Below are 25,907 nucleotides of genomic sequence, written 5' to 3'. Positions count from 1 at the left end.
TACAGAGAGCGGGGAAAGAATCAGCTAGCCAATAGTTCCCCCCCACCCCCCCTACCCCCCCACCCCCCACCCTAGTTGCTAACATAGAGAGGGGGGAAGAATCAGCTAGCCAATAGTTTCCCCCTAGTAGCTATTACAGAGCGGGGAAAGAATCAGCTAGCCAATAGTTTCCCCCTAGTTGCCAACATAGAGAGGGGGAAAGAATCAGCTAGACAATAGGTTTAAGAATCAGCTAGCCAATAGTTTCCCCCTAGTTGCTAACATAGAGAGGGGGAAAGAATCAGCTAGCCAATAGCTTCCCCTAGTAAATATTACAGAGCAGGGAAAGAATCAGCTAGCCAATAGTTTCCCCCTAGAAACTATTACAGAGCGGGGAAAGAATCAGCTAGACAATAGTTTCCCCCTAGTAACTATTACAGAGCGGGAAAGAATCAGCTAGACAATAGGTTTAAGAATCAGCTAGCAAATAGTTTCCCCCTAGTTGCTTACACCGAGAGGGGGAAAGAATCAGCTAGCCAATAGTTTCCCCTCTAATAACTATTACAGAGTAGGGAAAGTATTGGCTAGTCACCAATATCCCCCATTAACAAACACTACTATGGAGGGGGGGGGGGATATTTCTTCCCCGGGGAAAGAATCAGCTAGCCTATTTCTTGGCGGGGGCATAAAAATCAAAATTGCATATCGATCAACTAACTTGCATACAGATAAAATGTACAGAGTCTTTTTGATATTTGAGCAGCATTTCAAGAGAAGTAGTCTTGACAAACTTTTGTCTACATATACGTGGACACCCTGATTCATGTAAACTCTTTGTAATGAATGTAATAACAGCTAACCACTAACCACTGTTATTAAATGTTTGGTCAAGAAATGTCCTGACCATGTTACACTTGATGTCCGACTAAATTTGAACGGAATGTGGTCATTTGAGACTCAGTTTTGACCTATGACTTGTACGACCATTCCTCACCTTGTTCCTTGACGGCGAAGTTTGTGATGGTGGTCTTGGTGGAGATTTCCGGGGTATAGTGGGGGTTACTCAGCTTGGTGGTGATGTAGAAGCGGAAGTCCGGATTATACTCTATCTCCTTGTCTCCCAGCTTGATGAGGTATGCTCCACCTGGTAAAAGTAAACATTTCTATTACTAACGTTATTCCAGAATACTGGTACGGAATTCAGCTTTGTTTTTAATTCCGGATCTCCTGTTCGGAGACTGGCTTCTTTTGTCAATTTTATCACTATCAGTTGCGATGTTGTTATTTCCGGTAAATAAAGCGAAGGGAAACATATGTTCTGGCTAGCGTAATTTTTGCAATATCACCGTACGGATCAACACCTCACCATCACAGCTGGCGAGCTCCCCAAACTCAAAACGTTGACCCAACATATTGTATACATAACATTTTTTTGCGTAAATATGACTGGAAAGAAATTTTCCAGAATTCAAATTTTTAATGCAATAAGAAAGGTCTAAACATTGCTTTACTCACCAACCCTCATGAGTGACTTGTTCAGGATGGGGTCAAGGGAGGGGTCAAGTGACTCCTGGACGTTCTGTAGTAACACAGGCAGACCGAACTGTATCGATGCCTCCAGGGTTCTCATGTAGTCCGACTGTTGTAGATCTATCACCTTCAGACCCTGTGTGGACACATAAAAATAAAGATAAACCAAGACACATACAACATGTACAGGTGATATGTGTCGTCTGCTGGATAACTGAAATACTCGGTAGTGAAGCGGATGAAACCAATCAATCAATCAATCAATCAAGTGATGTGTGTCGTCTGCTGTATAACCGAAATACTCGGTAGTGAAGCGGATCAATCGATCAATCAATCAATCAATCAAGTGATGTGTGTCGTCTGCTAGATAACTGAAATACTCGGTAGTGAAGCGGATGAAACTAATCAATCAATCAATCAATCAAGTGATGTGTGTCGTCTGCTGTATAACCGAAATACTCGGTAGTGAAGCGGATCAATCGATCAATCAATCAATCAATCAATCAATCAATCAGGTGATTTGTTACTTCTACATAAAACGCATTAGACACAGACATGTACACTTACAGATTTACAACACAGTGTTTCTGTATACCAGACACACAGTTGGAAGTTTTCACCTTCTGCCCTATTCGATATACCGTATTTGACCGCAAGTAAGACCCCTCTCGCAAATAAGCCCCCTCCCCACTTTGGTAAATGTCCTGGGAACAGGGTGGGGTGCCTGCAATTAAGCCCCCCCCCTAATTTTGTCTCCATCTCAAAAAAAATGTATGTCAATTTTTGACTCTGACATAAGCAAATTAGCTAAATGAATGCAAAACAACATAACTTTGTTTCTGAATTAGGCACAATAGTAAATAGCATGTAGTGACATGTACTCTTTACCGAGTACTGTGATTCTGGATTTTTTTTTTTTTTTTAAAGAATTATGTATTCATGAGTGAATTAAAGATGAATATTATAACACATGAGTATGGAAACATAACAAAATATCAAGATATCAAGATGGCTTAACTTAAAACAAAACATTGTTCTGTTACTGAACATGAGACACAAACACTGACCAAACCCATTCAACAAAACTTCGTAATTTGGAGCTGAACTCAGTACTGAAAAAAATCTGTCTATTTATTTTACTTATTAAATTGTTCCTTAAATAGGGAGAAACAACAATATTTCTACGCGACTACTTTGTTGCCACGCTTACGTGTTCAGCCTCCATGTTTTTGATCCACTTGATCGCCTGACCCTGGGGGTCAACCATGAGAGGCCATCGACTGGCAGAAGTGACAATAACACCGTTCTCCGACGAAAAGTTATCATTGGGCAGGCCCTTGATGTTCCAGTCACGAACGTCTGTGGGTTTAGCCATGAAATTGCAGAAGCTGAAATCAGGTGCGCACGGTATTGCTAGTTTCCTGATCTGTAACGAAAAGCATCAATCAATTACATGATATGTGATTATACTGATCTTTCCTCATCATGTTGTTCACACAAATTACTTTATTGAGAACAGGTGATTTTTGGCAAAATAAACATCAAGACCTGCAGTTTGTGACTGATATCTGAATTTAAGAAGATCCAAGAAAGTATCAATTGTAATCTCAGAAACCAGTATTGTTTTTTAAATTTCAAAAGTCTTAATTCATTCAACCCTGAAGACACTTTTGAACTCTTCCAATTCAAAGGCTGGAATAGTTCATTATAAAATTTCAGGGTGAATGAGTTAATTCAATTTTGTTCACAATACAAATACATAATAGTGATCATCAACTAAGCGTTAATACTTTCAAGATAACTAGTTATTTGTTACATCACCAGCTAGCCTTGTACAGTAGATTTCTCTTAATATCACTTCCCATTTGTCAGAGAAAAACGTGATATTAACAGAAACATGACATTAACAGAATAAATATTTTCTGACGTTTTTCAGCCCTCAAAACCGGAAGTGAACTTAGTCAAATGCCTAAGTGATGTGGCTCTACAAAGAAGATTGATATTTTGTAACTAACCTTGTTCTTTACTCTAGTTGAAATATAGATATAAGTACTATAGTTCAACATCTTATCCAGTAATATATCAACACATATTTAATGATTTTGTTTGTTTCAGCTATAGATATGCATGCTGCCTGATAGTTAAGCAACACTTTAAGCTAACAGTGTGTTTATTCCTGTATACTATTGTGGCAGATTTTAATTGTACAGAGGGGCAGCTTTCTAGCTTCACACTAGAGGGAATCCCGAGTGGGATCGATGTTCAATATGCTGGTTCGATCCCCAGTGGAAGCACACTATTCTCTTCATGTTACAAATGGTGTCCGTGGCCCTCCCTGTGGTGACATGGAGTTAGATCCTGGGTTGTTGTGGTGTTCAAGGGCAAGTACACTTAAAAAGGGGGGAGTAGTGAGGCAGATTTCAATCATACACAGGATTATGGACGCCTTTTAACTTCAAGCCAGAGGTAATTTCCCTTTAGCTCAATGGTAGAGGGAATTTCCATTTACCTCAGTGGTAGAGGGAATTTCCATTTACCTCAGTGGTAGAGGGAATTTCCCTTTAGGTCAGTGGTAGAGGGAATTTCCCTTTAGCTCAGTAATAGAGGGAATTTCCCTTTAGCTCAGTGGTAGAGGGAATTTCCCTTTAGCTCAGTGGTAGATCGTCCAAGTGGGAAGTCTGGGATCACATTTTCGATCCCTGGTAGAAGCACGCTACTCTCTTTCATATAACACTATTTTTCTGAAACGTACATCTCCATAAAAAACTATTCTGTTACTCACCTCGACAAGCCAGATCTTCTGGACCATCTCATCCCTGTAGTTGGACAGGAAGGGCCCCATGTAGGACATGAACGCTGCAGCCATTAGACAATCGCCCACCAGATATCCCATCCTCTCCTCCAGGTCCTAAAATAGCCAAGCAGATTCCCTCAACATCTGGTACAGTCAAAACAAAATCTACACCATTTTTTTTATCATCTGCCTGGGTCATAGCAGTTAAAAAGGAAAGGATTAACAAATTGTGTAGGTGTATATATACATGGAGACCTCTATTCCCTTTCTGGTTATCAATGTTGAAGGTTAGCCATTTTCAGAGAAGAGATTGCTTCCTAGGCCTCATTCATTTATCCCGAATCAAACAGTTGAACCAGTTGGACCAGAGTTGTTGGTTTATGAAACAAGGTCTGACCATCGTATTCTGATGCTGCTTTCAAGCATGCCTTGACAAAGCCTTGCAAAGGCCTGCATAAACATTAGCAGGTCCGCCAGGATTTACACCCAAAAATGTTACATTTAAAAACAGACAGACTGGCTGAACTGCGTATGTGAAAGGGGCCCGCCAACTCTTTTGAGTCAACTTACATTTCTTTCAAATAGAAATTATAATCATATGTGTACAATGCAAAAATAATATTTGCTTAAAGGTGACCAACTAAAACTTTAACCTGAAGGACAACTTATATCATCCAAGGTACAGAAGGGACTTCACTGAAAAAAAAAAAAGGCTAAATAATGATGGTGATTACATCTACCAGTGGTCAGGAAAATCTGACAGAATTAGTTGTTCTGGAAAGTTTGTGTCTTCAGAGAGACTAATAGATCTAATCGAGGTAGGGTTATCTCAGTCGAGGCTAAGATTCTGTAACATGGTCCTGACTGAGGCGCACGTCTGCTGTGTTACAGTGTTCTTAGTCTCACTCATTCACGGAGACCGAGATGTAACCTGATCTCAATCAGATATAAGTACGGTAATTGATTTTTTTTTCTCACACCTTATTAGTTATTTATATTTATTTTCGTCATAGTTTATAAGTGCCCAGCTGCCTGGGACCCCAGTTTAATACTGCTGTTTCTGCAGAACCAATGTAGTCTGTGTTACATAGAAAAGAAAACTTGTTTCACATGCAGCAAAGATGTCCTATACACAATTTGTTCGTAATTTTGAGAGATTTACCTTGACCGTCTCCTCCCATCGGATCCTCTCACCAGCCAATCCTGACACGAGCTTGGCTGCGCGATCCAACATCATCTCCGTGTATTCCGCCTTCCTCTTTAGCTCCTCCTTCTGGGCAAGCTTCTCGTCGTATTGCTGCTTTAATTCGGCCATCTTAGCCTCAACCTAGGAGAGATAACCATTTACAATTATTTTTGTTTCATTATTAACTTTATTTATTTTACAACAATTATGAAACAAGTTATTTCAACTTATATCAACTTATATTTATCACTCTTGCTGGCACGGATGTTTGCGTGCAGGGGTCTTAATGTGGGAGGAAACCGGAGTACTCGGTGAAACCCTAGTGGTCGGGCAGGTGACCCCATACCTTTTCATGTCCGATCGGGGAATCGAACCTGGCCGCCTTAGTGAAAGGCAAGTGAATTATGGGATTGGATGTTAGTCTCTGCCTCAACCAAAGCAGATACAATCCTAGCCTCAACAAATGAAAGATAACCTCAAACAGCCTTTGCCTTGATCTAAGGGAGTTTATCATACATTTACCAGGGTAGTCAAACTGACTTAATTTTAGCTCTGATAAAACAGAAATAATATATATTCATATAAACAATCTTAGCCAAAACATGGGGGACATAAAATATACAAAATCTTGGACTCAGCCAAAAAGGAATTACCCACTATTATCATTATGATGTAGGGGAGATAATCTACTATTATCATGATGATGTAGGGGAGATAATCTACTATTACCATCATGATGTAGGGGAGATAATCTGCTATTATCCATGATGATGTAGGGGAGATAATCTACTATTACCATCATGATGTAGGGGAGATAATCTGCTATTATCCATGATGATGTAGGGGAGATAATTTACTATTACCATCATGATGTAGGGGAGATAATCTGCTATTATCCATGATGATGTAGGGGAGATAATCTACTATTACCATCATGATGTAGGGGAGATAATCTGCTATTATCCATGATGATGTAGGGGAGATAATTTACTATTACCATCATGATGTAGGGGAGATAATCTGCTATTATCCATGATGATGTAGGGGAGATAATTTACTATTATCATCATGATGTAGGGGAGATAATCTCACTATTATCATGATGATGTAGGGGAGATAATCTATGTGTGTAATAAATACTTCAATATGTGACAGACGCAGGATACAATAACTCTCAATTCAAAAGACACAAAAACTCATTGTAACTACAAACAAAACTACAATACGTACCTCTGCCAGCTTAGCCTTGGCATCAGCTAGAGCGTCTTGTTTTTCCTTAAGCTGGTTCATGGCTGCATTCAGTCTCTGTTTCTTGGGCTCTACGACCCTGAAAACACGGCCATACACCTCCATAGCCCTCACCCACATACACAGGGACTTGGCGGCACCAGATACACGACCAATGATTTCTGGCTGGAAATCTGACTGAGCTACATACCCACCAATCTTCTTCAACACACGGTCAGAGATATTGTCCTTGTCAAAGTTCATCAACTGCTTGATGAAATTATTGTCACCTAGCAACAGAAAAATCAATTATGTTTTCGGAATTCAATGACAATATCCCAAATATTGAACTTAATATACCTATCAGTATATTGTTTAAAAAAGGTCTTCTTTATTCTTCAGTAGTAGGCTATTGTCTGAGATCTATATCAAACTTCATAATGAATGGTTCAGTCAAATTTTAAATTGTAAGATTTTTTAAAATCACATGTAGAATGATGTTTCAGTGTATTTTTTTTTAGATATCAGCTTAATGAAGCTTAATGAAAAAAAAAGGGTTTAAATATGCAAGAATATGAAATTTTCAGATACAGTCAAATGGAGAGCAGGAGAGGAAAAATGCACGGCCAGACCGGGGTTCGAACCTGGGACCCTCTGAGCTCTAGAGAGACGCTCAACCAATTGAGCTGCCTGGTCACTGACGATCGACCCAGTCCAGTTTGGCAACATTCTTCCCTCCTTTTTCTTAGTCTTCTCCCCCGAAGACACAACTAGTTACAACCCAGGTTCGGGTATCCCCTTGCCAAGCATACACCAAATGCTTGAAACAAGGGTTGGTCACAGGCACCACAGTAACAGGAGAAGAAAAATGCACGGCCAGACTGGGTTTTGAACCCAGGGCCCTCCTTACTCTAGATGGACGCTCTACCATTTGAGCTACCTGGTCGCCAACGATCGACCCAGTCCAGTTCAGCTACAGAAGCAAGCTGGCTGTTTTTCTACATGATTGTTCATTAATAATATCCTTGCTACAGTTAAGGCTATATATACCGGGTATCACCACATAATGGGGCCACTCAGAGGCCACGTTAAAGTGTCACTCAATAGGACGTTGCTGATTACGAACCAGGACCAGAACCTCACTGAAGTGTCATAACCTGGACAGCATGACACTCCCTCCGGTGACATTGTTCTGACAACAGGCTAACCAGAGGTGTCCAGGCTAGCCATTGTTCCGACAACAGGCTAACCAGAGGTGTCCAGGCTTAGCCATTGTCCTGACAACAGGCTAAACAGAGGTGTCTAGGCTAGCCATTGTTCTGACAACAGACTAACCAGAGGTGTCCAGGCTAGCCATTGTTCTGACAACAGGCTAACCAGAGGTGTCTAGGCTAGGCATTGTTCTGACAACAGCCTAACCAGAGGTGTCTAGGCTAGCCATTGTTCTGACAACAGGCTAACCAGAGGTTTCCAGGCTAGCCATTGTTCTGACAACAGGCTAACCAGAGGTGTCTAGGCTAGCCATTGTTCTGACAACAGACTAACCAGAGGTGTCCAGGCTAGCCATTGTTCTGACAACAGCCTAACAAGAGGTGTCTAGGCTAGCCATTGTTCTGACAACAGGCTAACCAGAGGTGTCTAGGCTAGCCATTGTTCTGACAACAGGCTAACTAGAGGTGTCTAGGCTAGCCAAACTAAGATTCCGTAGGAGAGAAAAGAATAAATAGTGGTCCTAAATATTGAAGGGGTGTGGGGTGAAGGTACACTGTAGATACATGTTTGTCTCTTTCATGCTCCATAGACGGGCAAAAGAAAAATCCTGTATTCTGCAGCAGGTACTTATTTTTTTTAACTGAGCAAGTTAGCAAATCAAAAAGGATGGGACATTTGCAACAGAAAAACATAGCTGGCACTTATAAGGGAAAGACGTGTATTCACTTTTATGCGGTATATATAAAGTTAATTTTTCTTTGAAACAAAAGCAAAAATTTCAAGAAAATGGTAACCATGGTCACCAATACATACCAAGCTGCCTTTTAGACTCGCCCCATGAAGGCTCCTGTCCTCTTAAAATCATGACAGCTTCCATGACCTTTTCTACAAGGGTCGGAGGTCGGCCATAGGACTTGATCTCTCCAATGTCCTTCTTGTTGAGAGACTCCAGTGCCTAGAACACAAGCAGTCAGGATACCAATCTGGCAATTGTTTACATCCTCAGAGTGTGTGCCAATCTGACAATTGTTTACATCCTCAGAGTGTGTGCCAATCTGGCAATTGTTTACATCCTCAGAGTGTGTACCAATCTGGCAATTGTTTACATCCTCAGAATGTGTGCCAATCCAAACACAGGGTTAATTTGTTCATGAAGAGAGGATTTACCCTGTTTAGCATATCATATCCAATGTATTTTGTGTTTAAAATGATCCCCCTTAAATTCCCCAATAACACAGAACTGCCTCAGTCTTACTAATGCAGGCAATTCTTGTGTAAATTTCAAAAGAGTCATTCATTTATCAATTGACAAATCTAGGTCACTTTTCACAAAAAGTATTTTGCTTTGCCTTCCTTTGTTTTTATTTTATAGATTTATCTTTTCTGTAGTTTCTATTTCTCCCCGATCACAAGCCAATTATATTTTATCATCATTTGATACTATATGACTGGTCTTTTTTTGTGATAATAAAAAACTAGGTCAGATCAAGTGAATCAATGTTATGTATCCTACCTTAATGGATTCCTCCAGGGCTGGCAGAGCCTCGTCAAGGTCATGTTGGGCAAGGTCAGCCATGTGCTGACACTTACTTTCCTCCTCTGTAATCCTCTCCGACTTTTGCGCCACAGACTTCTGCTGTTCGTCTGCCTCTCGTTTCTGCTGGACCAGAGTGACCAGGTAATCGTCGCACTGTTTCTGGAACTGTGCCACTTTGATCTTCGCGTCTTCGAGTTCTATTGACATCTTTTCCACCTTCTCACGCGTCTCGTCAATCTTACTGAGACCGTTCTTCAGCTTGTTACAGGCATCGCCAAGCTCCTTGTTCTTATTGAACAACAGTCTGAGATAAACAACGATACAGTTTGAAAACAACAAACAACAGAGAAATACAACTGGTAAACAAAGATCTGAAATGAACAACAGCTAGAGAGAAAATGCATAAACGTCTTGGGTAAACAGCAGGAGACTGATACAAGTAGTAACATGAGGCTCTGAGGGCCTGCAACACTCACATGGGTATTTGGTCAAATATTTTTATTAATAGCAATATTGAAATGAGTTCAAAGGGGTGGGGCCAGACCCAAGAGTTAATCCTGGAAGGTGTGTATCTAGTTCTTCATGCTCATCGTGCATACTGCTATAGGGTTGGGGATCTCAGCCATGTCAATGTCATGACCAAGGAACTACATCCTAAGGGATGGCACCTGACCCTAGGGTGCCATATATTATAACGGCGTGGGGGATTTCATCCATTTCTATGTTAGGACACAGGGACTAAGTCTCCAGGGGTTGGGCCAAACTTGGGCAGCATAGGTGTATCTGTCTCTTTATACTTAGCAATTTTCTATTAGTTATTGGGTAGGGATCTCAAACACTTCAATGGTATGACCAATTCAAGTGACAAAGTCCCAAAGCGCAGGGCTGACCAATAGGCCCTAGTAGGATATCAGTATTTGTCTCTTCATGCCCAGCAATTGCGTATATGTTCATAAGGTGTCTCAACCATTTGCAATTTATAATCCTTCTTGGCCCGCCCGTCAGCCCCCTGGGGGTAGCCTCTCCATTTGTACTTTTTAAAATCCCTACCAAATACATAGCTGTCAGCCCTCCTTCATTTTGACCAAAATTTCCCTCGAAACTCCCTCATTCAAGTTCAAACTCACACAAACTCAAAATCTACATCCATTAGTCAAATGACCTCCTAGTTACTGCAGGGTGTGTGTAATGATCATAACAGGTGTGTCTGAATCAAATGAATGTTTTTTTAGGTATTTTGATACATAAAAAGGGAAAGATAAATTGATCGAAGCAGTTTCAGTTACATTTCACACACTTTCTCCATCATTGGAAACGTGGAATGCAAGAGATCTCCCTCATTGGAGATTTCGAAGGTTGACACCTATGCAATTAGGATTCATCCATTACAATGTAACGGATTTCTATATCACATCTGCAGAGGAAAAGTCACTGAAAGCAATATGACCAAATTAAAAATTATTGTTTTCATTGTATTTCCCATGAAATGTTTGGAGTTTAAATCATTCAAAAGTACATATAAAAGCAAAATTTGAAAAACAAGACCTTATTTCCTAAAAGTGAAATCATGGACTTCACAAAAAGAAATAAGAATTATCAATACATCGTAAGATATTCGATTTACTTCTTGTATCCGCTGACGAGCTCCAGGTAGTTGGTTGGTGTGACGTAGTTGTGACGCCTCATTTCCAGTAACAGCCGCAGGGAGAATGCCACTACAGATTTGTGCATGACGGAAAACATCTTGGCCAACAAAGGTTTAAGCTTTTCCTGCAAACAACAGACAATTACCTACTGAAACATTGATCATTGTTGTAATTTTTACACAAGATTTAACAGAAAAATAAACAATCTTTGATGGCAGAGACACAGTGTTACAACATGGAAATTATGATGCATTTTATGAAATGATTTACTGAACCTAGCCGTAAACCTAATAACATATAGACAGAAAAATCAAGAGGCAAATTAATGTTAGAACTATAAGTCTACCTTCCATTCACTTTCATTGCCGTTAAATTATACAATGGGTGTACAGGACACTATGGAATACATAACAGTTGCACAACCCACTAATAAAAATGTGACAGGAGTTAAGAATGATGACAGAAATTTTCAGTTACATCTACATGCCATCAATTGGTCCCCCTTTTTTCCCCAAAGTCTTTTATTTATATGTCACGCTCGCTACTAATTTAGTTTATACAACCAAATTTTCAGCAGAAAATGATGGCAGTATAACAAGGTTTTACTGTACATCTCCTTATAGTGACACAGTGAATTGATTATGACAGTCAATAATCTGCCTGTTTTCCACATTCATACTTTGAAATGTAACAAATATTCAATTAATCAAAACTTCACCTCACCATAATGATTCAGGCAAGTAACGATAAAATAAACTGTAAAAAATGCATGCTTCTTTAAAAGAAACATAATAAACAATGAAAATAACATGAATGAGTTAGTTATATGAATGAAAGATCATGCATGAAGACAGAGGAAAGCAGTAGTTTGTAAGGAAAGATTCAGGAGCATGCTTCGACACCGTAACCATGAGAGACATAGGCCATGCTTGATACCTACAATGAGGCATGCAACCAAGGGTTTCCCTACACCAACAGGATCATGTGTTACCTCCCTTGACTTACTTTATTACCTCCCTTAATTCAACTGATAACCTGCCTTGACTTACTACTTTATTACCTCCCTTGAATGAACTTCTTGATTTCTAAAAAACAAATATGAATTTTTAGCTATCAGAAACTTTTTATTACTTTATTAAAATATGCATGTCATTTAGATTTAACTTGAAGCCTTAACAACAGTGCACAGGACTCGCCAGAGATGGTAAAAAAATAGCACTACACTGATATAGGAAGTACTTGATTATTCAAAAGGACAAAAAAATATTTCATCCAGGGGTGTACAATTTCACTATCCCGATGCCCAGGGCTAGTAGTTTTTATCAGCGCTTGTGCCAAATTTTCAATATTGACTTTTTAAATAGGAGTCAGACTAGAATATTTTTTCAAGATCAACCTTTGGACTAGTACTGAATGAAATTGTACAATCCTGTCAACTAGTCACAACTTACTGCTACATCGATCAAGTTTTAAGCTATAAAACCCAATGTATATATGTTAGACCATGGGTAAATGTTGGATTAACTGAAGGGGAAAGGTCAAGGGTTAATTAATAACAGGGTCATCAATCTAATTTATATGATATAGGTATAGGGAGTACATGGTTTCTAGTCAGAATATACTTCAGGTATGGAGACATTGGTAAATAATGAGGAAGTACAGAACCCTGGCACAGACCTAGGAAACACCAGAACTTAGTGTGGCACTTACATATAAAGTGAAAATTAAATAAAGAAAATGTTAATGATATTTTGTAGTAAATTGCAAAGAAAAAAGGTATGATTACATATTTTTTCTAATTATACATAGAATATATTCATATATAAAGATAACTCATATTTCTCCTAATCTAATTATATCTTGTATGAGCACTTATAATTGTCACACTATGTATATACATGTATAGAATATTTGATCAAATAAACTATATATTTTTAAATAAATATATTTTTTCCAAATGATTTAAGACCACAAACTATATATTTTCAAATAAATATAATTGTTCAAGCCTTACGTACTTAGACCACAAACTATATATCGTACATGCCACTAATTTTCTAATGTGTCGACAATTTGTAAAATCCATGATATACAACTAACAATTCCTTCATCCTGTATATCTACGGTATACTAAGTTCTTTGTCTTGTTAACAGATACCAAAACCATCGTTGAAATAGACGTATATATAAAATAAGGTTTTTAAGTGGTATCTTTTATATTAAAATGCTTGTTTGTGAATTTAAATTCCCTATTGCCAAAATTATGCGAGTAAAAAATACTGTTGACTGTTTTTATCAGCTTGCTATATTTAATTTCTAAACACGATTGTAAAATATTGTTTCAATTGGTACTAGAATAAAATGTCATCTACTTTTAGAGACATATGTAGCTTATCCTAAAGCGTTAATTAGGATAATGTTTAGATTTTATTATCTGAACAATCATTTTGTTCATTAGCAAAATTTAAATGCTGTCGTAATTAATTAGTTTAAAAAAAATAATTAAAAAGAAATCTATTTTGCTGTCCTTTTGAAATGAAGATGATTTTTTACTTTCCACCCTAAGAAATAAAAAAAATCCCCATTTAATGTGAGACTTCATATATGATTTTTACTAAATTCATAAGCTTTATTAAAAAAAATGGTATTTTTAGTACTTTCTTTGTTTTTGTAAAAATGAAGTATATATGAAGTATATATGAAGTATATATGAAGTGAACCTTTCCAGTAGCATTGACTAGCTGTCTACATATCATGCAGCAACAGCAAAAGCTATTCTATCATATAAAATTTCTGCCATATAGCTGTCCATCAAACGCCTTGTCTGATCTGTGCAGCACCTTTCTACGATGTACCTACATGACATACACAGGACTATTTCTAATATCTCTGTACCAACAGGTCAAAAACATATCCTAAACAAAATAATTCTCATGGATCAGTACACTGTACAATGGCACCTCTTTAAAACAGACACTTCTTTCTCGAAATGTTTCTGATTTCATAAATATTCCAATGATAAATATATATAATTACTGAAACAGAAATTGATTGTCAAAACTTACTTCAAATTCTTGATATGAAATCAGTACAGCTATAAAGAGGATTCCTTTTAATGTCAAATTGTTTAATGTCACATTTGATGACTTTGTTTATACAATTTTATTTATACTTCTTATTATTAGCAGTCTTCCTGTTAATGTCACACTTTGTTTAATATCAATTTTTGCTCTGACAAACGGCATATGACATTAACAGGAATCCAGTTATCTAACGGCCTGTTCATTTATATGGAACAACCGATTTGTCTGTTAATCCTTGCGGACCTGCAAACATTTATTGAGGCCTTGAAAGCCTTTGTCAAGGCTTGCCTGAAAGCACCATCAGATTACTAGGTCCGACCTTATTTCGTAAACAAACAACTCTTGAACAACCAGTTCAATCATTTGGATCAGGATAAATAAAATCGGCCTAAATGTAGGGAATCCAGACAAACCAAAAAAACAATGAATAGCATCTTTTTTGAAGACTAAATCTTTTTAGAGATAAATGCATGTTCGTTTTTAATCTATATTTTTTTCTTTTTCAGTATTTTTTTTTTTATCAGAAACACATGTGTCTCTATGTAAACAAGGTTCCATGTATAGAATGTACAGACCCATGTCCTGCCTTACATTTATATATATATTTGCATGGTTTTCTACAACAATTCTGTTCTGTACTGTATAGCGCGGTAGGCCCGTAACCAAAAGAAGATGTGGTGTTTAGTAAAAGAAAGGATACTGTGATATACAGAGTCTCCATAATAATACAATAAATGACAGCTTACCGCTTGTTTCTTGCTTTTCTAAATGTGGAATGAAGTTAAAAAACTTCCTGTCAGTTGGTTATTTACAACATTGAAATCATGACAAAGACAATATCCTTGGTTAATGGGTTTTTTTATGACATGAATTATAATAGCTATGATCAAAAGCACAATAAGCTTAGCTGGCCACCCAAAACAAGTACCCACTCGTTCTGTCCGCCTCGTCTGCAAGAAACATTAGTCACATATAATCCAACTGATGAATGTTAAGTAGGATGAATAGAATTACATATATTTCCGGTGATAAGCCCATGTCTGGTGATAAGCCCATGTCTGATGATAAGCCCATGTCTGGTGATAAGCCCATGTCTGGTGATAAGTCCATGTCTGGTGGTAAGCCCATGTCTGGTGATAAGCCCATGTCTGATGATAAGTCTGGTGATAAGCCCATGTCTGGTGATAAGCCCATGTCTGGTGATAAGCCCATGTCTGGTGATAAGCCCATGTCTGGTGATAAGTCCATGTCTGGTGATAAGCCCATGTCTGGTGATAAGCCCATGTCTGATGATAAGTCCATGTCTGGTGGTAAGCCCATGTCTGGTGATAAGCCCATGTCTGGTGATAAGCCCATGTCTGATGATAAGCCCATGTCTGGTGATAAGCCAACCCTCTTATACAAATAAGTCTGTTACCTTGTATAACAGGTCTCCAGATGTGGGGCCATAATAATCACAGCTGATCAAATGATGTTTTGTATTTAGCCCATGCTCAGCAATAAGCCCACCCCATTGTATAGCAGATTTCACAAATAATAGTCATAAGTGGAAAGAACAACTGTTATGATAGTAAGTGTTGCAAAGATGATAAATCCGAGACAACACTGTTAATAAACTCTGAACTCTTACATATTAATTCATTTAAATTCTGGAATAATCCCAGTTCCATTTTACTTTATTTCTGTGGTGAAATTATTAGTTTTCTCCCCTGGGCTTATCACCGGTCAAATATGGTAATTAATTTGGTCAGCAGCTTGATATCTAATACTGCCACCACAAGCCAACCAATCACACCCCATCACAACAGTGCCCTTAACACCCCAAAAACACACTGTGGCTACCCCGATAAATTGTTCAAGTAATTCCAAGAGATGAAATTTAAATTTTTGTACAAAAGCAAATAATATATTACCATATAATGATTTAATTAAAGTTTCTTGTATAGCTCTTTCTTATAGAATATCACATTAACTTTGAATGATAAAACTTGACATCATTTTTTCAAAAAAAGAATACAATATGGGTAAATAATTTGTAACTTAATTGAAATAAGAAAAATTCTCATAATATCAAATACCACAAAAGTTTCACAGAACTTTAACTATGTATATTAATACTTCATGATATTCTTTTTCACTTCTTTTTAGATCATGTTTCGTTAAAACTGCATCTAAATGACTTGACAGGATAGTGACAGACCTCACAAAAGGGAGGTCACTCTGACAACACAACATGAAGAACACTAAACACTGCACACAGACAGTGCGAGACCTCACCTCGTCTTCACCGCCCAAGTTGATCTCGGCCAAGTATTTATCGGCGACTTCCAGCAAAGCGTCCTGAGGCCACTCACTGAACCAGTCGATTGTCGTACAGTTGACGAATGCGGGGTACATACGCATGCGGTTCCTAGACAAACCAAATATGCAAATGTAGTAAATGGAATACAACAATTCTAAAGATTAATCATAAGGAATGAATATTTAAGTGTGAAGTATTAAATTTTCCTGAGGTATCTAAATTTTTCCCCATTGAACAAATAGTTTCTTGTTTTTAAATGTATTTTAATCATTTATGTATTGAATATGTAAATATATTTATATATGGACCTGAATTATTTGGCCTTATTAAATGGGTTTTTTTCACCTACCTCCAAAGTAAATTGTCAATCTCCATGATATGCAATGATATACAAGGATGTGCATCTCACTATCTAGTTATACATCCATGATGTCCACTTTTGTATCCAATCTTTCTAATTCATAATTCATACTCAAGTAAACTTACCCTGTATCCTGAGTAGACTGCTTTTTACCATTATTTTATACCTTTTACTGGAGTTATCTACCTAGAACCTGAGCTATCTACCTTGAACCTGAGTTGTCTGCCTTGTACCTGAGTTGTCTGCTTTGTACCTGAGTTGTCTACCTTGTACCTGAGTTGTCTGCTTTGTACCTGAGTTGTCTGTCTTGTACCTGAGTTGTCTGCCTTGTACCCAAGTTGTCTACCTTATGACTGAGTTGTCTGCCTTGTGTCTGAGTTGTTTACCTTGTACCTTAGTTGTCTACCTTATGTCTGAGTTGTCTGCCTTGTACCCGAGTTGTCTACCTTATGTCTGAGTTGTCTACCTTATGTCTGAGTTGTCTGCCTTATGTCTGAGTTGTTTACCTTGTACCTTAGTTGTCTACCTTATGTCTGAGTTGTCTGTCATGTACCTGAGTTGTCTACCTTATGTCTGAGTTGTCTGCCTTGTACCTGAGTTGTCTGCCTTATGTCTGAGTTGTTTACCTTGTACCTTAGTTGTCTACCTTATGTCTGAGTTGTCTGCCATGTACCTGAGTTGTCTACCTTATGTCTGAGTTGTCTGCCTTGTACCTGAGTTGTCTGCCTTATGTCTGAGTTGTCTGCCTTGTGTCTGAGTTGTTTACCTTGTACCTGAGTTGTCTACCTTATGTCTGAGTTGTCTGCCTTGTGTCTGAGTTGTTTACCTTGTACCTTAGTTGTCTACCTTGTACCTGAGTTGTCTGTCTTGTACCTGAGTTGTCTACCTTGTATCTGAGTTGTCTGCATTGTGTCTAAGTTGTTTATCCTACCTGTGTTTTCTACCTTGTTCTATATGTCAATACTTGCACCTAGTTGTCTACCTTTTGCCTAAGTTGTCTACCTTGACACTTGTACCTGAGATGTGTACATTGTATGGGAGATGTCTACCATATTTGTTTTGTGTACCACAATATTTGTGCCTGAGTTATATACCTTGTACCTGAGTTATATACCCTGTACCTGAGTTATCTACCTTATACCTGAGTTTTCTATCTATACCTGAGTTTTCTGCCTTGTACTTCGGTTTTCTACCTTGTACCTGAGTTTTCTACCTTATTCCTGAGTTTTCTACCTTGTACCTGAGTTTTCTACCTTATACCTGAGTTTTCTGCCTTGTACCTGAGTTTTCTGCCTTGTACCTGAGTTTTCTGCCTTGTACCTGAGTTGTCTACCTTATGTCTGGGTTGTCTGCCTTGTGTCTGAATTGTTTTCCTTATACCTGAGTTATATACCTTGTACCTGAGTTGTTTACCTTGCATCTGAGTTGTCTACCTTACCTGAAGGGCTCTCCTACAGGGCTCATACACAGCACCACATGGAGGTTGGCTCTCACTCGGCTAACGAGGAATGCAAACACGCTCTGAGGGCTATCATCGATTCCTTCTTTTTTGACAATGTCACTCAGAGCCGTTCGCACCTGGGCAATGATAATATCAAACACGAGATGCACACATGTCATTGATAAGATAGCCTGGCTAGCAGTGACCTTAAGTCTGGCTACTACAATGTACACCAAGTGTTTGACGATACACGTAACTCGTACACCTCTGTAGCCTGTTACATCCCGCCCCACGTGTCCATCACCAGGAGGGAACGGGTTAAGGACTAACACACACTGGTTCTGTTGCTATGTTACTGACTGTGTGATATACTGTTTTATTACCTTACTATGTCAAAATCATTGGGGTATCTGATGCTGTAAATCACCATAACTTTTACTTTATTTTGCTTACTATATTTACCTAACACAAAGAATTCTTTTAAGAGGTTGCTATCGTAATGTTGATTAACTTGGAAATTAATATTTGTGGGACATTAAAATCCCCAAAGTAGTTCCTCCCAAATTGACATGCAAATTGATCTCCCCCCAAAAAATTGTGATATACAGTACCTGGTATATAGTATAGATAAAACTACCTCGTTTTAGGAGACCACCTGTGTTAGGAGACCACCTGTGTGAGGAGACCACCTGTGTTAGGAGACCACTTTTAAAACCCTCCATTTTGTAAAAAATACCACTTTATGGATGTTACAAAGGTGGTCTCTGAACACAACATTGACTGCATCCGAGTTGAAATACATAGTAATGATAGCATGGGAATATAACGTGACTTTTAAATATCAATTTTTAAAGTCTTAAATATCATTTTTTGAACATGAAACTACTACTTTTTATTCATATTTTTACCCCATCTTGTAATTATAATCATTTTCAAAATTTGTCAAGTACTGCTATTAGTTTTGTTTGTAAGTTTATAACCAAGGTCAAGAATTCATATCGTGAAATCTTTATGTTACTGTTGTTCTAGATGTTGTTGTTTATGAACACAGTATTGTTGTTTATGAACATCGTATTGTCTATAAGAACCAGTGTGTGGGTGTTACCTCCCCTTGATGACCGAGGCGTTAGGGGGCAGTGTTGTAACAGGCTTCAGATCTGTACCAAAGGATCGTCTCCAGGACGACGGAGGAATCACCTCGCCTGGAGATGTTGGTTAGATGCTGGAAACTTGTTGGTCAAATCAATAAACACCAGTCACCACAAACATTTCCTAACCCTGACCAGAATAAACTAAAACCTAGCTACACAACCCTACATCGTTAGAAGTCTAAAACTACCAAAAATAAGACTCTTAGGCCTTCATTTATAGATGTCTTTCCAACCGAACCGAAAAAACTAAAATTATATGCCAGTATGGCCATTTCTTAAAAAATTACAAAATTAGAAAAAAAATGATTATACAGACTGAACTTTATAAAAAAAAATCCCAGAAGAGTCCTGTTCATGCTTAAAAACTGAAACTATGTATTTTATATCCAAATTCTTTTTTTGGCAATCTTTTCTACAAAATGAAAAGTATTTCACTATCAACACATTTTGAGACATGAAAATTTCTTTATGAAGTTTACTTTCTGATATTTAGAAACTTTAACCTCATTTAAACGCAAAGGGAAGCTGTACAATGTCAAAACAGAACACAATAGTCTTAAAAATGTATTTTTTGTCCTGAAATGTCAGGTTTTAGATCACAAAGGATCAACTAATAGAATATTATGCAGTAAAAACTTGTCTAAAATGCAAATTATTGGAATTTTGCTTATAATAGACAGATTTCAGATGAGAATGATTAAATTTACAGAGAAATATATATAGACAGACCTAATATGCTGCTTAACTACTGATTTCCAGCTTATAAATATCAAGTTTTAGACAGATCACATTGTAAAATTCTTTTTCTCCACCAAATCTGTAACAGAAAACCTACACTTAAGGGCATCATAGGGATCAAGAGTTTGTTTGACCAACAAGATTCCAGGTGTTTTAAACTCTTCACCAGTCTACATACAGCAGTTAGGATATTAAGCAAATTTCTGTCTTTGTAAGAATCACACAAAATGTAAAAAGCAATGTTTCAATGAACATCAATTCCATTAAAAGTTACAAAGCAGTAAATATTAAGCAAAATTCTACAACACTGACAATGTCTACCCTGTCACCCCTTTTATTACACATACAATGTGGACTGATCAACTGGAACAGTTCATTATGTCGTTTTAAAGGGGTGACAGGATAAACATCAATATCAAAACTGAAATCTGTTTTTTAAATTTAATTTAGTATTAAAATTATCTTTTATCAAACTTACTCCAAACAATATTAGATGTTTTCTTTTTCAAAAACTAAGATTTGTTTACGATATCAATACTGTTACTGTTTTGTTTTGTTTTGTAAAAACCAGATTTCTGTTGTTAAAAGACACAATGAATTTGTTTCCAGACAATATTAAGATACTAAATAAATACTCTCAGCACCGACAACCATTAACATGATAAGTTGTAAGCTTTAAACCGATAATGAATTTGAAAATGGACTTATATTAGGATTTTAATCGACCGATTAACAGATTTTATCCTGCATCAAATAATGAAAGTACATGTATACGAAAAGAAAAAGAAAAAAGAAAAATGCTTTTTCAAAGATTGAAATTTGTCGATTCAGAAGAAAAAAAATCGCTACAAATGTCAAAGAAACGATTTACAGATTAATCAAGCATGGGAAAAGATCATAATATAATTATGGTGTAACTTTATGTAATAATAAATAAAAAATCACTTTTTTATTTTTTATTTTTACAATGTTCAGAAGAAAAAAATCCTACAATGTTATAGAAGTTTGTTGGGTAGAATTTTGTACTGTTAAATAAACAAAGAATTTTCACAAAACCTTGGTTATTTAAAATTATATAAAATAGAAGAATGATGTTGGATTTTTTTTAACTGGCTTTTAAAAAGATTAAAGAAATGTTGAGTTACAATTTGACATTAACCTTTTCTAAGCTTGGCTTACAAAACTGTTTGTGAAACCATCCATAAGCAGACGCGAAGCTGGCCCCAGTAACCTGATCTTATCTAACGATGAGCTAGACCTGAAGCTGGCCCCAGTATCCTGATCTTATCTGACGATGAGTTAGACCTGAAGCTGGCCCTAGTATCCTGATCTTATCTGACGATGAGCTAGACCTGAAGCTGGCCCCAGTAACCTGATCTTATTTCACGATGAGCTAGACCTGAAGCTGGCCCAGTAACCTGATCTTATCTAACGATGAGCTTGACCTGAAGATGGCCCCAGTAACCTGATCTTATCTCACGATGAGCTAGACCTGAAGCTGGCCCCAGTATCCTGATCTTATCCCACGATGAGCTTGATCTGAAACTGGCCCCAGTAACCTGATCTTATCTGACGATGAGCTAGACCCGAAGCTGGCCCCAGTAACCTGATCTTATCTCACGATGAGCTTGACCTGAAGCTGGCCCCAGTAACCTGATCTTATCCCACGATGAGCTTGACCTGAAGCTGGCCCCAGTAACCTGATTTTATCCCACGATGAGCTTGACCTGAAGCTGGCCCTAGTATCCTGATCTTATCTGACGAAGAGCTAGACCTGAAGCTGGCCCTAGTATCCTGATCTTATCTGACGATGAGCTAGACCTGAAGCTGGCCCCAGTAACTTGATCTTATCTCACAATGAGCTTGACCTGAAGCTGGCCCCAGTAACCTGATTTTATCCCAGGATGAGCTTGACCTGAAGCTGGCCCCAGTAACCTGATCTTATCTCTCAATGAGCTTGATCTGAAGCTGGCCCCAGTAACCTGATATTATCTCACGATGAGCTACATCTACATACCTCCTCAAATTCGTCAGGTTTGTAGAGGTTGGGCACCTCACCACTACTGAGGATGTTGTTGATATCCTCAAGGAATCCCTCCTCCACCACTTGTGTGTCATTGAATATAAACACCGTTGGTTTGTTGTCAACCCCAGCCTGCCAGTACAGACGCTTTAAGTCTGAAGTGTAATAAAGTTCATAAATTCGGAACCGAAATGCAACTTGTGAAATTTGAATTTCAAACAAGTAACATGAACGTATATTGCAAGTATAAAAACATCAAATAGATATTTAAAATAACAAACACAAAACTACTCACATTTCTGTACAAATTTTTCAGAAAATCTTATTCGAACATTTTATTAATGTATTTCTTGGATCTTTAAATCTTACCGTCTCTAAACTCCTGTTTGCGGTATTGTTTGGTGACTTCGATCTGGAAGATTTTGAATTCACAGATGCTTGCTGCCAATCTGGTCAAGCTTTGACGTCCGCTACCACCAACACCCACCAGTAACATGTTTCCACGAGGCTGACGAATCACACGGACAACCTTAGACACTGGAATACAAAGGAGTACAATCATACCTGGACAACCTTAGACACTGGAATACAAAGGAGTACAATCATACCAAACTGATCAGTACATAAAACATAACTTTGACTAGCAACTTCCAGTGATATAATAGGATAGGTGTATGAGTGGGTAGGACAGGGGTATGGGTGGGTAGGACCGGTATATGATGGGTAGGACAGGTGTATGGTGGGTAGGACAGGTGTATGGTGGGTAGGACAGGGATATCGGTGGATAGGACAGGTGTATGAGTGGATAGGACAGGTGTATCGGTGGATAGGACAGGTGTATGGGTGGGAAGGACAGGGGTATGGGTGGGTAGGACAGGTGTATGGGTGGGTAGGACAGGTGTAAGGGTGGGTAGGACAGGTGTATCGGTGGATAGGACAGGTGTATGAGTGGGTAGGACAGGTGTATCGGTGGATAGGTTAGGGGTATGGGTGGGAAGGACAGGGGTATGGGTGGGTAGGACAGGTATATGATGGGTAGGACAGGTGTATGGGTGGGTAGGACAGGTATATGATGGGTAGGACAGGTGTATGGGTGGGTAGGACAGGTATATGATGGGTAGGACAGGTGTATGGGTGGGTAGGACAGGTATATGATGGGTAGGACAGGTGTATGGGTGGGTAGGACAGGTATATGATGGGTAGGACAGGTGTATGGGTGGGTAGGACAGGTATATGATGGGTAGGACAGGTGTATGGGTGGGTAGGACAGGTATATGATGGGTAGGACAGGTGTATGGGTGGGTAGGACAGGTATATGATGGGTAGGACAGGTGTATGGGTGGGTAGGACAGGTATATGATGGGTAGGACAGGTGTATGGGTGGGTAGGACAGGTATATGATGGGTAGGACAGGTGTATGGGTGGGTAGGACAGGTATATGATGGGTAGGACAGGTGTATGGGTGGGTAGGACAGGTATATGATGGGTAGGACAGGTGTATGGGTGGGTAGGACAGGTATATGATGGGTAGGACAGGTGTATGGGTGGGTAGGACAGGTATATGATGGGTAGGACAGGTGTATGGGTGGGTAGGACAGGTATATGATGGGTAGGACAGGTGTATGGGTGGGTAGGACAGGTATATGATGGGTAGGACAGGTGTATGGGTGGGTAGGACAGGTATATGATGGGTAGGACAGGTGTATGGGTGGGTAGGACAGGTATATGATGGGTAGGACAGGTGTATGGGTGGGTAGGACAGGTATATGATGGGTAGGACAGGTGTATGGGTGGGTAGGACAGGTATATGATGGGTAGGACAGGTGTATGGGTGGGTAGGACAGGTATATGATGGGTAGGACAGGTGTATGGGTGGGTAGGACAGGTATATGATGGGTAGGACAGGTGTATGGGTTGGTAGGACAGGTATAGGGTGGGTAGGACAGGTATATGATGGGTAGGACAGGTGTATGGGTGGGTAGGACAGGTATATGATGGGTAGGACAGGTGTATGGGTGGGTAGGACAGGTGTATGGGTGGGTAGGACAGGTGTATGGGTGGGTAGGACAGGTGTATGGGTAGGTAGGACAGGTATATGGGTTGGTAGGACTGGTGTATGGGTAACTCACCGTGTTCTATGGCGTCCCTAAAGAGGACCAGATCCATGTTGACCACTCCAGGTGTGGTATTATACTCCTCTAACATGTCCATCATGTGTTTCTTCAGGTTACCAATGTCATGGATATCCTCGTACACACAGTCTATGTTCATGTAGTCACCTGTCAACCAATCAAAATCCATGTATAGTCGCCAGTCAACCAATCAAAATCCATATATAGTCGCCAGTCACATGACAAAATATTCTGAATTTTGAAACTTTCTCCATAATTACTAGCTCTTTTTCAACACATAATCAACAATGTTTCTTTCTCATAGCTATATTGTAACACATATTACTGTCCACATAAAAAGATACTATTTTCTTAAGTCTGATTTCTACAGAGAAAAAAATCCATAAAGTTGTCAATAAAAATGAAATAAGAAAAAAATGCTATTAGAAAGTCAAATACCCTGGCCAAATTCAAGAGGGACATCAAAACTAACCTCTTCACATCTGCTTTTTAGAATCTTTGCAAAGACGTCATGTAAATGCCACCCTTTTATTTGTTCATTTATGTGCACATTGCTTGCTTAAATGTATAAAAGTGATTGTAAGCCTTTGTTTTTTGTTTTCACAATTACAACCATTACTATTATCCATATGTTGTAAAGCGCTTTAGAGTAATTTTATAAATTATTTAGGGCGATATATAAATGTTTTATATTATTATTATTATTATAATTATGGGGAAAACCCATGAAATATGTAAAAAAAAAGTCTGCAAATCTAAAGGATACATTGGTTGGTATAGGGGAGATAATTGTGTGCATCGCCCTTACATCTATCTCTTAGACAACCAAATTAGTATCTATTGTTCTATGTCAGTCTGTTACAACTATGTACTCAGTTGTAATCCAATCATAAATGTTGTGAGTTATGTTCCTTGTTGGCCCTAATTTGGAAATAAGAATATCTTGTAACTAGTATAGATCCTTTAGGCTACATTCGCGTATCCCGATTGAAACGGTACGTGTGGCGCAGAAATTTTCCACGATAAACGAACACACTTGGACCGTTCTATAAGCAGAGCTAAAAATCCACAGTTTCGGAAAATAAAAAACAATGAATCAAGAATATTATGCCCTCCTCTCACGCGTCCACTAAATTACATAACGTATCTTAAAAATTACATGTGACTTGACATTGTTTAAGAAAGAAATAACGCAAATTGGCAATAGTCAGCATTTTAGTTTCGGTCAGGTACGTCTGGACCCCTCAATCTACACGTACCAAATTTTCCTGAGGTCAGCCTCGGTCCAAATCTGTACCTGTTGTTTTCTTTACAGGTTCAACCGTTTCAACCGGAGACGCGAATGTAGCCCTAGTTTAACTAGTGTGTAGAGACTGTCAATATTTTTTTCTACATATCAATATCCAGTAATTCTCTGACGGAAGATCATATAAAGTCCACATTGACAATGTTCCATAATATTTCCTGCCTATAACAATCACCCTATAACATGTTTAAGGAGCACCAGTACAATTTGCAAACACACCAATACACATCAATATTAACTTATTTTGCAAGTATGTCAT

The 25,907-nt window shown here is 38.4% G+C and overlaps 1 protein-coding gene across 5 annotated transcripts in view; it reads right to left on the bottom strand.

Moving 5' to 3' along the window:
• Window positions 1-25,907, bottom strand: part of LOC110454724 (dynein heavy chain 2, axonemal-like) — a 99,115-nt gene that overhangs the window by 20,223 nt on the left and 52,985 nt on the right. For 3 of the 5 annotated variants that reach the window (XM_021504396.1, XM_021504395.1, XM_021504398.1), the window contains 16 exons: window positions 24,340-24,489; window positions 22,580-22,747; window positions 22,205-22,365; window positions 18,296-18,435; window positions 16,472-16,604; window positions 14,941-14,958; window positions 12,161-12,196; window positions 11,090-11,235; window positions 9,442-9,769; window positions 8,742-8,883; window positions 6,720-7,006; window positions 5,466-5,630; window positions 4,292-4,417; window positions 2,720-2,935; window positions 1,495-1,645; window positions 974-1,123 (listed from right to left, as the gene is read on the bottom strand). In XM_021504396.1, the coding sequence (XP_021360071.1) occupies window positions 974-1,123; window positions 1,495-1,645; window positions 2,720-2,935; window positions 4,292-4,417; window positions 5,466-5,630; window positions 6,720-7,006; window positions 8,742-8,883; window positions 9,442-9,769; window positions 11,090-11,235; window positions 12,161-12,196; window positions 14,941-14,958; window positions 16,472-16,604; window positions 18,296-18,435; window positions 22,205-22,365; window positions 22,580-22,747; window positions 24,340-24,489 (2,517 nt within the window). The remainder of the gene's footprint in view (window positions 1-973; window positions 1,124-1,494; window positions 1,646-2,719; window positions 2,936-4,291; window positions 4,418-5,465; window positions 5,631-6,719; window positions 7,007-8,741; window positions 8,884-9,441; window positions 9,770-11,089; window positions 11,236-12,160; window positions 12,197-14,940; window positions 14,959-16,471; window positions 16,605-18,295; window positions 18,436-22,204; window positions 22,366-22,579; window positions 22,748-24,339; window positions 24,490-25,907) is intronic. The other 2 variants (XM_021504397.1, XM_021504399.1) reach the window with 2 other exon arrangements.

The sequence above is a fragment of the Mizuhopecten yessoensis genome, unplaced genomic scaffold, assembly GCF_002113885.1.
Source record: "Mizuhopecten yessoensis strain PY_sf001 unplaced genomic scaffold, ASM211388v2 scaffold8037, whole genome shotgun sequence".
Classification (NCBI taxonomy): Eukaryota; Metazoa; Mollusca; class Bivalvia; order Pectinida; family Pectinidae; genus Mizuhopecten; species Mizuhopecten yessoensis.
Note: the sequence above shows the minus strand (reverse complement) of the source record. Positions and strands in the feature narration are given on the sequence as shown.